The sequence below is a fragment of the Tauraco erythrolophus genome, chromosome 9, assembly GCF_009769465.1.
Source record: "Tauraco erythrolophus isolate bTauEry1 chromosome 9, bTauEry1.pri, whole genome shotgun sequence".
In the NCBI taxonomy this organism is placed as follows: Eukaryota; Metazoa; Chordata; class Aves; order Musophagiformes; family Musophagidae; genus Tauraco; species Tauraco erythrolophus.
Window position 1 is genome coordinate 38,743,211 of NC_141473.1, and position 15,864 is coordinate 38,759,074.

The 15,864-nt window shown below is 40.8% G+C and overlaps 1 protein-coding gene across 1 annotated transcript; it reads left to right on the forward strand.

The window, feature by feature from the left end:
• Window positions 1-51: 51 nt before the first annotated feature.
• Window positions 52-14,079, forward strand: FAM149B1 (family with sequence similarity 149 member B1). The gene is made up of 15 exons (XM_086616337.1): window positions 52-118; window positions 1,153-1,257; window positions 1,840-1,972; window positions 2,955-3,097; window positions 3,735-3,854; window positions 4,449-4,619; window positions 6,323-6,510; window positions 6,771-6,901; window positions 7,475-7,528; window positions 7,987-8,099; window positions 8,741-8,947; window positions 10,744-10,858; window positions 11,180-11,305; window positions 12,234-12,315; window positions 14,006-14,079. Exons 1-15 carry the CDS (start codon window positions 69-71, stop codon window positions 14,077-14,079), a joined length of 1,812 nt encoding a protein of 603 aa, XP_086472463.1. The 5' UTR covers window positions 52-68.
• Window positions 14,080-15,864: the final 1,785 nt, after the last annotated feature.

Sequence of the window (15,864 nt, forward strand, 5' to 3'; positions counted from 1 at the left end):
GGGCGGGACGCCGTCATGGCGGCGGCGGGCCGGCGGCGGGCGGCGGCGGCGACGCGGCGGAGCTGAGGATGATCTCGCGATACGCGCGGAAGCCGGTGCCCCCCGGCGCGCTGGAGACGTGAGTCGCCGCCGCCGCCTCCCCCCCCGATCCCGCTGTCCCGGTCCCCACCGCCCTGGCCAGGCCCCGGTCCCACTCGGGCCTGCCCGCAGCCCCAGCACCGGGCCCTGTGCTTGTACGGGGCGGCCACGGGGCACCGGAGACGCGGGCGGGCACCGGAGCCGCGGGCGGGCCCGTGAGGCCGGGGGGGGCCGGGTTTATCGCGGAGCGGTGCGGGCCCAGCGCCGTGCGGCGCGGCGGCCGGCGGTGCTGCCTCGGGAGGCGGCCGGCGTAAGGGCGGCCCCGGTAACGGGTTAAGTCCGATCCCGGCCAGCGGGAAAAACGCAGTGTAAGAGCGTCGTTACCCCCTGTTCGGGCCTGGCTTTTGAGCCGAGAGGTAACTGATGCGTAGGCGCTTTTTGGGGGGGCGAGAGGTTCAAACAAACACATCGGTTGTGGCAGGCAGTTACTTCGATGCCGTGCGGCTGGTGTTTAATTCTGTCGGTTTTTCTGACCAGCAAAGGAATGACAGAAGGGCGAGCTTCGTAAGGCTCTTCCAGCCGGTATTTGGGACAGGACTTTTGTTCCTGCAATGGCACTTCTCCTTCTGTGTCCAGCTACTGTGACTTCTCTTGTCCCTCCTTCCTAGGCATCTAAACTTTGACAAAACAAAAAACTGGCAAAATACTATTTCTCCTGACTCGCCTGTGTGTAGTTTGGTGGCTACTCGTGTTCTATTTAAGTCTCCTACCGAGAGAATGACATTGTGTCTGCTTTGAGAGAGCTGTAGACCGATTCACAACAACATTTTAAGTTTAAAGGAAGTCACTGATTTTTAATCAAAGACCTTTAACTCCGTGTTTAGCCTAGGCTTAGTTACGATGCCTTAATTCTGAAGCTTTGGTACCAAGAATTAGCCGCCTAATAATAAAAAATGAGCTCTGGTATGCAAATGAGTGCATTCCTTGAAAAGCAGAAAAAAAACCCTGTAAAGCTTGGGAACTCTGCAGATATTTATTCTTATAAGTAATGCCGAGTTCCACTTCTCGTTTTAGACAAGGACTTCCAAAACATGCCTTGCGGCACCATCCTCTGCCAGAACCACGAGCCGAGGTGTGCCCAGCCACACCAACGGCGGAAAACTACGGCGGGACCTCAAGGTAGGTGTCGTGACATAAAATGAATCTCTGTCCGCAGACGACGGCTGTACCAGGCACCTTTGTGCTGCGTTACCTTTACACAAGTCATGCAGTTGGCAGGCTTAGGCTTCACCTCGCATCCGTATCGTTTCAGAACATGTCCCTCCTGTTTCAGATGTAATAGGAAGAGTGTGTAGCTGTGTTCTGTTCCCAGCTCGCAAATAGCCTGGGTCATCTAATTTTATGGCAGAAACAAGAGGAGAAAAGATAAAAATAATTCCTGAGTGGTAGCACTGGGATTAGAAATAGTCTGTAGCTTAACGAAGATAATTTTTGGAAAAAATCTCTGTTTTTCTTGGCCTCTATACTTCCTATGTCAATGAGATTATTAGGAGGTTACAGTTTTTATCATTACTTCTGTACTATGGCTTCTGCTTAAATGCCTCTGAAATAAATATTTACCTTATGAAAACGCTATCATTGTTAAGACCTGTTTTGATATATCTATGCTTTTTTTTTGTGCAGAAAGAAAAGTTTACTTACCCACTTTATTTGTCGTTGGAGTTCTTTTCTTCCTTTTTTTCCTCAACATGTGCGTTTCAGGAAGTCTGAAATCTGGAAGGAAACGGATGACCCTTCTGTTACTCCAGCTGATGATAAGAGCTCCTGGGCTGCCAGTCAGAGTTACGCTGACACTTCCACCGAAGACAGCTCAGTCCTCTCTTGGGGCTATGATGTGAGTAAAACATCCTCATCTAAGCCAAATGTAGCACAGTGAGTAGAAAAACATTTGAAATACCATTGCAAATACGTTTCAGGATAAAAAGGAGGATGGGACCTGTCAAGAAATCATGACAGAAAGAACATCTTTTTCACCTCTTCCCCATCGTTCCTTTCTCTCAGATCAAAACACATTAGGATCATATTATTGAGTTAATATTCTGCATTTCCTTCCAAAACTTTGGAAATGCAAATCATTTCATGCATAACTGTATCTATAGAATATAATAAATGCTGTTATTGTATAATCTCAAACGTGAGTGGGTGACTTTCAGACACGTGGTGTGAGTTTATCAAACTTCTGCCTACTTGTATGTTTCTTAAAATATAGTAAGCCCCTAAAACATTATTTTCATTTGGAAATATTTGCTTTTTTTCCCCATCTCCTAAAACAAAGTGTGCTGTTGCTTTCTCGGAGGTGAGATGGAACAGTTTAGATGTAAATTACCCCAGAACTGACCCCGTTTTCTAGCTACAGGAGAACATGGAATGAAGGTCCTGAACATCCTTCGCTTTCACAGTGTTCCGCCCGGCTTTTTGTTTTGCTGTTGTCTATGGACATTGTGAGCAACAGATTTTCCATGTCATCAAAATGTCACTGAATTTTATCCTTCCTGTTCTGATTTCTTTCATGTAAATTACTATAGCTTTAAGTTAGTACCATCATACAGATATTTCAGGATATTTTAATAGTTTTTCTGTTGTTGTCAGTGTAAGCTTTTCATGTAGCTACCATCAGTCCTAACAGCAGTCTGCATCATCTCCAGGGGGAAATTTTTAAAGTTAATATTTTTCTGTGCAAAAGAAATAGAACTGTTTCAATCAGTCCTGGTACGCTTTAAACAAATAGTTGTCTTTTTCAATTATAAAAAAATCCAACTAAAAAACCCCTCGGAATGCTACTCACTAGGTATTTATTGGATAACTTTCCTTTCTAGGAATTTGATAAAGCTGCCACACAGCAAGTTCAGCAAATGTTCAGACAAATTGATGAGCTTCTCTACGAGCAGAAAGAAAACGTGCACGTTGAGGGACTGCGGGAAGAATGCCACCAGTGGACATCCAACTTTCCTCATCTCAGGTATTTTATTAATTGGCTAATACCATCTATTAATTGACTAGTACCATCACAGAGTTATAAAAGGGATGGAAACAGTTGCTTTTAAAACAATGTCAGTAGCAGGGTGGTTTTATGCAATTAGAAACAGATAAAAAGATCACTCTGGTGGTCTGCCTGCCATTGTTAGTAATAAACATTCTGCTATCTCTCTCACATCTGGTTCCTTGCCAGAGGGTTACTGCTATTTGCAACTGACTTGGCCTTAACACAGCAAAATTCTCTTAGAAAAGATGTACGGTACAGCTAAAAGCTAGGTGCTTAAAATAATTTTTAAATTTTCCTACCCTAGCTCAGCAGTCCTTACAGCTATCTGTAAACTTGAATTTTAAATCTTCATTAGGTGTACTTGAACAGTTTTGTCTATATTCAAAAGTCTTACAATTAGCAGAGCATAAAAAAAACAAACAAAATTTTCTTATTGACTTGAAGCATTCTGTACTTGGGGAAAAAAACTGAAACCACATTTAACTAACACCAAGAAAACCATACAGCTTCCCTACAGAATTTTTAGGATTTGTTGCTGCGTGTTCTTACACACTTCAATAATCTCACTTTCAACGTTTTCTGATTCGTTTCTCCTTTGCTTTTGCCACGGCAGGGTTGTGGGGAAGCAGATAGTGATCCCCACAGATGAAGGGTACGGATGGTATTCAAGTTCGCCTTCGGGCAGCTTACGTTCCTCAGATGTAAGTTCACCACGAGAAAAGGATTCTAATGAGTAAGTACCAGTGGGTAATCCAGACCGTACCAAAGTGGGAAGGTAATTTATTTCTCAGTAGACTGCAGTGAAAATGTGACTTCTTAAAAAGTGAAACCTAATTCCTTCCTGTTAGGCTGTTTGGAACACAGCATGCTTTTTCTTTTTTGTCTTTTTAACTCAAAGTGGTACATTCAGAATAGCAAGGCTACGTAGCTATGCTTGTTGCTAACTACAGTACAATAAATAGAAATACCTTTGCTGATGCTGAGTTCTTCAGAATATGTGTGTATTGTAGCTGGGTTTATTGTTAATCATCTATTATATTGGTATAGAACTTCAAAAATACAAAGCACTACATTAGTACTACTTTTATTATTTAATGTTTTAAAATGAGCTTTGAATTTTTTTCTGAAGTTTCAAGTTCCTTAGCGAGAAGTAAAAATATCCAAACCAAAAGAGCTTTTAGTGTGATGCGTAATTTGTTGGCCTCCCTGCTGCTTGTCCTTAAATACCATGTCGTGTCTCAGCCTCTCAGCTCTGCAAACGCTGCTGTTTGACGTGGAGTAACAACTCATTTTCATTTCTGCTTTCTGACAACGGTCACCTGTTCAGATTTGGTGTTTTTGGCAAGAAGGTACCTCTTTCTGTTACTCCCGTTCACAAAAAGGCTGAGCGTTCCAAGTCTCCGACCTTGTGTTCTCCAGAGGGCGAAGAAGGTGAAGATGGAGTAATTGTCTCCGAAGGCGTAATGGAGGAGTATTTAGCGTTTGACCACAGAGACGTGTAGGTATTGAATATTAAGACAGCTACTTAATTCCAGTGTCCTGGAACTCCTGCTGATAAGATATATATATATATATATTTGTTTTTGACGTTAGTTGATAAAGGATTTGATGGATTTATTTTTTTTGTGTCTTTCCTCTAGAGAACTTTCACAAGCCTGAGGTTGCCAGGGCACTGGAAATTCCCCCAACCCATTTCCTAACCCAATTTGTTTTGCTAAATTATTTTTCTAAATTTTTTGTAATTTTTCATACTAGCCATTTTTGTGCTTGGTAGAAGTAGTTCACTCCATCATAACTAAGAGGCTGCTATGTACTGACATATTTAATAAAGCTTGTTTAAACGCCATTTATTTTTTATACTAAGTCAAATTCATTGTTGTTTGTCATGCACTAGCAGTGCGCTGCTTTGGTTTTGTCCTAGGATTTTGGGTGGAATTATACCTTTCCCGATTTTTAGTGGTAATTTAAGAATTAGAGTGGATTTGATGCTTGCCAAGAAGTCATTACGACTATTTTTATCTTAGGAAGAAGGGATTAAGGGAGGCATAAAGAGGATTCTTTTTGCCCCTTTACTTGATTCACCCAAAGAATATGAACATACGGCCTGGGTGAGGACTCTGGAGGGTACTGTCAGTTGCTAACTACTTAATTGGTTTTGAAAAATAAAGCTACTTAGCTGCATGGAGCATGAGATTCAAACTGATAGGTGGCTTGCTTTGGCCAGGCCAGAGAGCCATTGCTGCAGCAAACAATATTGCTGTCTCTGTAAGATAACGGTAGAAGTATTATAGCTTTTTTGAGTGGCATCGCCTTTTTTCCCCAAGGTTTGTAGCTTTTTGATGTTAAGTGCTAATTCAGGGAGCAGATCCGAAAGCCATAATAATTGTGCTTGCATCAGTATTATTTTCTCCCTTATGTAAAGTTTCTTTCGGCAGATGAACATCAACCTTTTTGAGCAGTTGTCTTCCAAGTTTCACACTTCAGAACGCCTCTTGCATTGCAGAATAGTCTGCAGCAAAGGCCACTTGCTCCTGTGAATTACGTTTTTTCTCTTCTCCCATTGATTACATCTAATTGTCTGAAACTGAATTAAGCCTGTGCCCTGAACTCCTGGCTTTTGGAGCAGCAGGCTGAGAGTGGCATTAAACAGTCACGAGCAATAACATTCCTCTCTCTTGTCTTCAGAATTCTGTAGTGACTTAGATATGGAGCCTTACCATCTGATAAACAAATATCACTGTAACTATTAATATTTATTTTTAAATGGAACTTTGATCTCCTTGCTAAATTATTTGTGAAGTATCCTTTATAGTCATTCTGTACGGGGAAACCAAGGTGTGGAAACAAGGTGATTGTCCCAGTCATTTCTCGTTTAGGTCAGTGGTAGATTCTGGAAGAAATAAAGGTTCGAGTGCCCAGTGTACAGAAGCTTGCTTCTTTCAGTATTAGACTGTTATTTGGTATTGCTGTTTATTAAACTATCAGCTCTCAGAAAATAATAATGTGTGATAAATACAAAACTTCTTCTGAAGTAGTGTCTTCAAGCTCTTCGGCCAGCTGCCTTGACCTATTTCAGTTTAAGAGAAAATAGAAGAGAAATGCAGCCTTAGCTGATGTTTTAATCCTATTAAGTAAATGCAACAAAATATAGGAGACAAAGAAAATGTGTTTATGATACAGGTAACGCTTGCACTTTTACAGGGAGGAGGAGTTGCATGAGAGGAAAATGGGACTGTCCTCTGGTAGACAGAAATTGGGGTTTCCTCCTGTCTCTCCGTATTCCTGCATGAAGGATTCTGTGCTTACATTTCTGTTTGACGACGTGTGGAGTGAAGTCCTGGGCTGCATGGAAGAATTAATCTGCAGACAATGGGAAGGGTCAGCCTCTGGTAAGGATCGCAGTGAAACTGAAGAGTCAAAAAGGGGATTTCAGTTACTTAATTTTGCAAGGGTGCAATGAGAGAGATGTATTTGGGAATAATCTCTTCAGGGGTTAAAAAAAAAAAAAAGGTTATTTTGCTAACAGTGTGAGACATGCCTTCAAAAGAGCTTAGTGTCCAAGAGGACCCTCTTTTAAAAGATTTGGATTCATGGCACAGCAAGCAATGCCAAGTCTGTATTTACAGGAATTCTCTGTTGCTTTGCACAGACGACGAGAAAAACATCCTAGCAGTAGAAACAATCAGAGCAGATGCTGGAAGCCCTTTGCATTTTGATCCTCTGCCAGCGTTGTTACCTCGTGTGCCACAAACCAAAACGCCCTCAGTGACATCAAACCTGGTAGGTGTTTTTAGCCAGCTCGTTTGTGTGGGGACCTTCAGTGCCGCTCTACCTAAGCAAACAGATCCGACTATGTCGGGGAACCGTTTAGATACAGAACCAGTTTGGATTGTGTCTGAATGCTGACTGTCCTTCCTAAAACTTACGTTCTAATATTCCTCAGTTACAAGTTTTAATCCCTACTTTTCTCTTGAAAACTTGGTGGTTTATATATTTACTGGACAACGGTGTGGTGACTGTTCATTAATAATGGAGTTCTTTCTACATTCCCGTAGTGTTGGAACTAAATTGTGAGATCGAGGATTGCATGTGTGAGATCCAGCTCTCACAAGCTTATCTATAGCTAACTCATCAGGCAATAGATGACAAATCTCAGTGCAGTTGGACAACAGTTTTTTTCCTCAGGCACTGAATTTAACTGTATAATCTGCTTTACATGATCTGCTCCTAGAGTGGTGAGCTCCGAAGTGTTATCTCTGTTTATTCCATTTTAATTCAACTCTTTCCTTCTTATTTATTTCTTTCTCCTTTATTTCTACTCCCTTCCTCATGTTCCCCTTACTGCATGCGTAGTGCCCAAAAACCAGATGTGGCCGCAAAAGCAAAAAGAGGAGAAAACCACCTCAAGTATGTATGCTGGAGAAACGAATGCTCTGGTGTTTTCTGTTTGCTGTCGTTACGGTGGGTGGGATTTGATGGGTTTTCGGATCAGTCTGTATTCCACAAAAGGAGTTTGCAGTTCTGTTCTTGACATAAAATTGACATCAACATACACTGATCATTAGTTTCATAAAGCTGCTGATTATAGCTGTTATTGGAAGACCTTGTCATGCAAAGGAGAAGCTCAGTTGGAAAATATTAAGTATGACATAGCACAGTAGGATATATTTTCTAAAGCACTACCATTTGCAAGAAAAATGGAATACTAACATGCCTATCTTAGATGGGGAAAGAATATAACCAAGTATATGTCTGGATGTCATAGAAGAAATTGTTTCCTCCAAAATTACAAGAACAAAATGTGTAAATAGGTGTGTATGTCACTGCCAAACAGTAATTCAAGTATTTATTTTTTAAACTTTCAGGTAAATGTCTCTCAAGGGTCAAGTAGTGGCTCTCACTGTAATCTAAAGGGCTTGATGGTGATACATGGGATCCAGTTACAGCAAAGGAATCTGCCTGTAATGGAGAAAACATTGTAAGAACTATAGATTGTCAGTTGTGAAGTAGGGCACTCTCATGGTGACAGGGATTCAACTCAAAACATTGTGAGATAACTTTCTACGCTGGAGAAAGCAATCCTCAACTATTTTCCTGCTTGTTTGTTTATTGATTTGTCCTCTATAAAACAGTATACCTCTAGCACAGGTTTTCCCTTGTCTTGCTGCTGGTTTATCACTTGGTGAAGAGCTGTCTCCTTACTCTTAGCCCTAACTGACATCCTGAAAAGAGATGAAGCTCAGAAGTGGATAGGGAAACTGATTTGCTCAGTTCCTAGAAGCAGACTTGTGTCAGATCTAGGCTATGGGTGTGAAAACTGGTGTTTACAGCATTGGTTTTTTTAATCTGTTCTGTGATTAATTTTTACTTTTACACTGGAATCTTCAATCAGAATGTTTATAGTTCAGTTAAAAAAAAAAAAGCTTCTTTTTTCTTTTCCATCTCCTGTTCTTTTCTAATTTGGCTGTAAATCACTTTATATAGTTATGTAAAAAAATAAAACACATCATCTCTGTCCACACGTATTATTAATGTCACATGTAGATGAGTACTTTGATAACAGCGTAGGTCTCAGTCATGTTGACCACATCTCTCTTGGTTTTGTGATTCTTCTGTTAGGGACTTGGATGACAAACGGCCAGGTTCTAGTTCCATCCTCTCTACCAGAGTGCAGCCAAATCATCCCCTAGAGCTCAGCACGTCATCCCTGTCACGTTCCACAAGACGGCGAAACCCACCACCCCGTACCCTGCATCCCATCAACACCAGCCACTCTCATACCGGGACCCCAGTGTCTGTGGACGATGTCTTCAGGGGAACTCGACTGTACGTTTCAAAAACAGTTTCTCCCTGCAAGTTACCATATTTAGGGAACTCATAGATTTCATAGATTTTCTAGGTTGGAACTTAGAGATCATCCAATCCAACCGTCCCTAATCTCCCATTAAACCATATCCCTAAGTAGTTCATCCACCCTTTTCTTAAACACATCCAGGGATGGGAACTCAACCACCTCCCTTATGGGGACTCAACCACGTCCTTAACTCAGCTTATACAAAAAGCATTCAGTTGAACTGATTTTGTTTTTCATTATTCCATTAAAGTAACTAACTGCCCATTAAAGCACAATCTCCCCTGAGAAAGGCGAATGGCTGAAGTTGATGTTTACTGTGCTACAAGCTGCGATTCAATGAATCGCATACCTTTAGGTCGTTTTGCCCACAAACTATAGATCTCAGTCTGTCCAGTACGAGCAAAGCAAATACCACCATCTTGCTTGACATCAGCTTTCTCTTTCTATAGCCTATTTTCAAGATGAACTTAAAAGCCTACAGTTTTTGGAGGTCAAACTGCCTGTTGCTATCCTAGCCCAGACTGGACTACACAGAAGGTGCTTAGATAGGCTATAGCTGACCAGAGGACTCTTAATGAACTCAGTGAACCCACTGTCACATCTAGAATATGCTATTTTTGGTTGGCATAATGATCTGACTGATCATTCAAGGGGACTACAGGATTTTAGGAAACAAGGCATGGTTTAATATCCGTCTATATTTTTTTTTATTTTGATGTTTTAAATGGATGTAGTTTCCTTGTAGCTTTGCAGTTACCTATAAACTCATACAGCCTATTCCTTTTTTTGTACTGTTTAGAGACTTGTTCCTTGTCCCTCCAGAACTGCTGTTTCTACTTGTGATACTTTATGCTTTGTTTCCCTTTCCTCAGTCTTCGATCAATTTAACAATTGTTAACATCTCTTTATTACCATATGTGTTTAAATGTACGTAGAGAGCACTAGGAAAGTATTTTTTAAAATGCTGATTATAGTTTGAAGCTTTTCTAAATGTATTCTTGCAGAACATCCTTCTGTCAACTCCAGAACCTGGATAGAGCTAAGGCCTCCGGATCATTTCTAGAACTTTTCAAACACACAACAGTGTACAGACACCTTTCATGTGAAAAGGCTTTCATATGAAAAGGCTGTATCTAGAAAATACTTATCCCTGTTCTTTCAAACGTTCAAAATATAGGGAAGGTCGAAGCTTTATTTTACCCCACGTTTTACTTGGCGCCTGTGATGGGTGAAAGAGCTACAATATGCATTTGCATTACGTGGCTTTTTGACTTGCTCTGCTTAAAATGCAGCCTACTGCTGTTTTCTAGGCTCATTTGTCTTCAATTGCTGGGCTGAAGTTGCAGTAAGCAACACTTCATCCTAAAGGATATGAACAAAGAGCAGAAAATAATGCTGTGTCTGCAAATGGGCAGACAAGATTCTGCCATTGTATGGCAACTGCCCACGAAGATACTTTGGTATACACAGACCTTTATTCTGCAGTACCAGCTGCTCAGTGCACTCCTTCAAAATGCACTGGATGAGGTGCATTTTAACTACAACTGGCTTATTTGTACACCCATTATCACGATTTCTGCCAGACTTCACCCACTGCAGAACTCTCTTCAATCTAGTCTCCAACAGCCAGCCCTAACACTAGTGCCTCATAGCAAAATTCTGCAATTCTTAGTTTTAACAGTTTGTCTACATAATGCCAGACTGACAATATTGTATGTGTACACGATGCCAAACATATAAACTGTATGTTTTTATTGGTGCGTTTCAGTCTGACCGCACCCGAGCAGCTGACCTCACCCTTGCCGCTAAGCCGAAAAAATCTTCTGCCACCTCTTACTGCCACCAAAGAGCACGTGAGCACTGCAGGATCCCAGAGGCAAACGGTAATAGCACAACAATTTCATTATTGGATAGTCTAAAATTTTAATTACCTAACCCAGGAGTTCTAACTTGTTATCTTGTGACAGCAACTGAAATAGATGCACAAAAAATGCTGTATCAAATTTGACTTAACAGCTTCACCCATAGTTGAATGCTTTAATTCAGATGATCTTTGAGGTCCCTTCCAACCCTAACCAATTCCAGTTAATGTCAGAATGTTTTCCTCCCCATAACTAGGTGGAAAATTAGCTTTAATTCCTAGGCTAATTATTTTAGATGTACTGCTGCAATTAGAAGTAGCCATAACTTATTCCTCAATGCAGAAACCTCGAGGGAACTCAAGTCGAGCTCACAGCGTAACGACACACGAAGATCCCCACCAGCAGCGGCAGGAGCAGCTTTTCTTACCTGATCACTTCTCCAGGCCTAACACCACCAACGCGTTCTTGGTAAAGCATGGCAAAGTGTACCAACTCATCCTTAGTTACTCCATACGGTGCTTTGGTAACTAACATGGGTAAAAATTACTCCAGAACCAAACGTCACAGGTGATCAGTGCCAGAGAGTTCATCAAGTTTGCCATTTGAGGCTCCCCACAGCCTCCCCGTAAGCAGCTGGTGGTACTACACTTCTCTCGAAGAGTCCACATTTGAGATGCTATGGGGGGGAAAAAGCTAAGTGTTACTCTAGGTATAACATTCTATCTGTAACTGCACTGGTCATCTGGCCTCTTCTGCGACGGCTTGAGAAGAGCCATGGGGTAGGAGAGGACACTTTCAAGTTTTGCATAGGCATTAAGAAGTCATTCCTGCAGCTGTATGCAGAAACACAAGGGTAGGATAGTGTTCATTGCTTTCTTGCACAAGTTTGCTGTATTATTAATATCCAGTCTGTTTCAGCATCAAATGCTCTTGGTTTAATTTCTTGAAACACGTACTCTACTGCTGTCCTGTCCTATCTACTGCTATCCTGTCCTGTCTAACGAAGTATTTTTATCTAAGTTTTAAAAGCTGTAATTTCAACAATAGCTTTTAAATAGCTGCTTCTTCGGTCTCTGTGTAAAACTTCAACGTCCTTGACCTAGCAGTTATGAGTGTACAAACTTTCTAAAATCTGGTTTGAAACAGAACAATTTCCAGAAGTGGTGAGAATGCCTTTAACTGGCCCAGTGATCATTCTAAGTCAGGGTGTTAAAAAAGTGTATTTTCTACTCCTAAAGTTGATTTAACCCTCTTTAAACTTGTTGTGAAGGTCTAAACAGAGCTTTTACATCTTATGAATAAGGGAATACCTATGTTTAAGTAGTTTGTAGCTGTATTATAATCTTGATGTTTAAAATTGTCATGCAAACGTAAATAACTTGAACTGTCTTTTCAGCCAAATCCACAGCACCGCCGTTCTTGCACTGTTATTGATTATAGTAATCACTCGTGGACGAGGAGAGGATCGACAGGTTCAGGTATGCTCATCAGTCATAAAATTTAATAAAAATCAAGCAAGAGGTAGGTTGTTGGGACAGGGATGCTTTCCTTAAATACGTAATCACATTGAGGAGTTTTTTCAAAATTCTATTTCATGTTTTAAAATTCCCATTATACAAGTTTTGTACTTGCACATAGAATACACTTGGGTGTGTTTTTTTATTACCACTTAGTATTTTAAATCATTTAAAGCAGCTTAATGCAGTCAGCCCCAGTGCCCCTCACGTCAAAGTTAAGAGCAGGAGTTGCCAGTTTAAACAGGAACTAGCAACAACTACGTTCTGTCCAAGGATTTTTCTTCTGCTCGGCTATAAAGAAAGTGCATTATGTCTAAAAGAAGCTCATTTGCACTGCAGCTGGAAGAGGTTGTACTGCACTAGATAACTCAAAGTATATCTTAAAGCCAGTAACTGCACCAGTACAATTCACATGCATACTCTGAAATCAAAATATGCTTGTACTGTTCAGTTTGTAACAATTGGATGAACTTTGTGGAGTTACTTAGCAAAACCTAAAACGAATCTCATCTAAAATGACTTATTTTTAATTGATCAAGTATTGGAGCAGCAGGAAGGCATTTTTGTTGTGAACGTAACGGATACTCTTCCCGCTAGCTTATCTTCCTTCTGTGCAAAGTCATCTCCTTGAATTGTTTATGGTTAATACAACCACAAAACAACCCTGGTTATGACTGTATAGCTATACTGAAGCATATAAGATGACTATTTTCAACAGTAGACCAATGAACCTTAATTATTTCAACTTTACCTTCAGAGATTTAGGTTTTGACCTCGTGGCACACACAAGGGCCGGTCTAGTCAGGTGAAAGGGAAGTTTGTTCAGAGATGATGGCAGAGCCCGAAGTTCACTTTTGTTCCCTACAACAGCTTTTTCTGAATGCCTTCTTTATAGCCGTCAGCTGAGTTCACCTTGAGCGCTCCCTGTTAGCTTCAATACCAAGTCGAGTATCCCCTTCCTTGGAGGGGGTGGCACGGAGCAGCGAGTTAGATGCACTTTCTGAAGACTTGGTCTGTCAAGACAAGTTACCCTGGATTCTTTTCATGGCAGTGTTTTGGGATTCCCTATGGAATTGTCACAATTTCCCACGTAAAAATATACTAAGATGATAGGACTGAAGCTGCAAAAGCTAGCAGAAGCCTCAAAAGTTAAGGTAGCAAGCACATGGGTGAGTATTAAGAGGAGATGAGAGGTCTTTTAGCTTGTTCAGTAGCTAATAATTTAAGTGGTACAAAAGGCAACTTGATTTTAAGAAAGGCGCTAAACTGAAGTAACTTGTTTTTAAACAAGAAAGGAGTGGTTCCTGCTTAAATATCTGCTCCCCTCTGCTCCTCCCCTCAAAAAAAACCCCGTACCTGTAAATGCAAGATGAGTTTTGTGACTGCTGTATTAACAGCAACAAAATTTAAATCAGCAGAAGAACTCTGTAGACTTGAATACTTCATGAGAGATCAAGGAATACAGTAGCAACTATGAAAGCACAAGCTTTCATAGTGTGGCATTTCATTTATGTGGCAGTTGATAGCCACATAGTAGAATAAAAAGCCAAAAAGAAGCATTTTAGTTTAAAGGTGAAGGAGATGCATTTGGTACTGACTTTTAATACCTTCCGGAAGTATCTTAAAGGTGTACCTCATCTCTGTTTGTTAGGTCTGCAGCTGCATGGTTCGGTGAAAGCCCACAGTCGAAGTGGACCAGTCACAAAAAGCAAACAGGGGTTCTGACGTGCCATGAAGAAGTATCCATCCATCTCCAGACAGTCAGGAACCACCTCTCATTCCCAGCAATGTCAACACTGTTTACAGAGAGTTTCCAAACACCCTTCCTTACGAATAGTTATTTTTATATAAACTTAAGAAGCAGCTGCCAAAGATTAGAAGAGGTATACATAAACATTCCATTTTCTACCAGTAGAAAAAGTTATTATACTCCAGCAGAAGGGTGAATCTACTCCAGTAAAGCCTAACTCCTAGAAAATCTAGCAAATGCTCTGTCATTGCTGTTTTCCTGTTAGTGGCTTGTGACTGGTTCATGTTGTTACAGGCAGGTGGTGCAGAACCTGCTGATTTTTCCGTTAGCTTTACAAAAGATTCATCAGGCCTTCCGTAGCAGTAGTAATTTAATTTTTTAAAGTTATATTTATGTGTTTAAAGCAATACTATACTATCAAAAGGAAGCACTGCACATGATACTGCTTTGGCAGGTTATGAATCCTGTAGTAATTGCAGCAGATATTAACACAGTTGTGTGAAAATAAGGTAGCAAACCAGATGAACAAAACTGACAGCTTTAAGGGCGGCACACCACTGACTCTTCCTGTGTTACATACTCACACTCTTCCTCAGAGACGGAAGAAAGTCTAAGAGGCAAAAAGGAGCCTTTTACTGCGAGTAGCTCCAGACAGTATTCAAAGAAAGTATATTGTCTTCCTGGTGAGATTCTTTATGGTAATTTCACAGAATAGGTCCGGCTCCCTTGCTAAAAATACCTGCAATTACACAAGATTTCTGCACTCCACCGTGAAGTTGCACAACCCACAGATGCATAGTAGCTTTTAGTAGATGTGTTCTGCACTGCGTGACAGATGTGCCGGAGGTATTTGCTGTAGTTGCCCTCGTGGCTCCAGATAAGATAAAAATACGAAACGCAAGCTTCTCAAAATAAGTGCTTCGTTGAAGGTCTTACTCCCAAGCAGTAAGCGCCAGACTACAAGTAAGCGTAAAGACAAGGAGAAGATAACCACTTACTGTATTTTAACAAAGTTAGGACACTGCTTGAAACAGCTCTTCCTTTATAATCCAATTAGAGGGCACTTTTTTCCAAATTTCCTTATTAATATTTTCCAAACGACAATTCATAATGGAAAAAACTTGTCAGTGTTCTCTATGAAGTGGCTCCCCTATTTCCCTGCTTTTAAGTTATGCAATCTATCGAATGTTAGCGCTACCTACAGAACAGCTAATAATTTTTAATCAGTATTGAAGTTCTTGAGTCCAGTTGATCCAGGCATGCTCTAATCAAAAAGAAGGGAAAAGAAAGCAAAGTAGAACTGTGCAAATGCAACTGAGTTACCTTTCCCTTGCATTTCTAGAGGTGGTGGGGCGAAGCTCTGGGCTCAATCTAAACCTCTTAAGTTTGCATAGAGATAAATTGATGCTAAAGGGAAGCCTCTGTTCACTAAATCCTTTCAAAATACAATTTCTTTGAACGTCTAAGACTATTGGAGCATTGTACAGTGTGTCATTTAGTTACCTCAAGCTAACTGTAGATAAGCATCCTGTTTATAGCAGTGCCATTCCTCAGGGACCAAGTTAGTTTTCTGTAGCCCTAGTGCGTAAGAGTTACAAAAATATACAAATAAACTTGAATAGACTTCTAGTGACATCATGTAGTGTTTTACAGCCTAGAGGAGTCAACATGTTAAAAGAGTGAGAGCGGTCTCATCATAGGGTGGTTTTTGGTTTCTGTACAGGTGGTTGACATGAGAGACTTCTGCTGGGCTGTTAGAT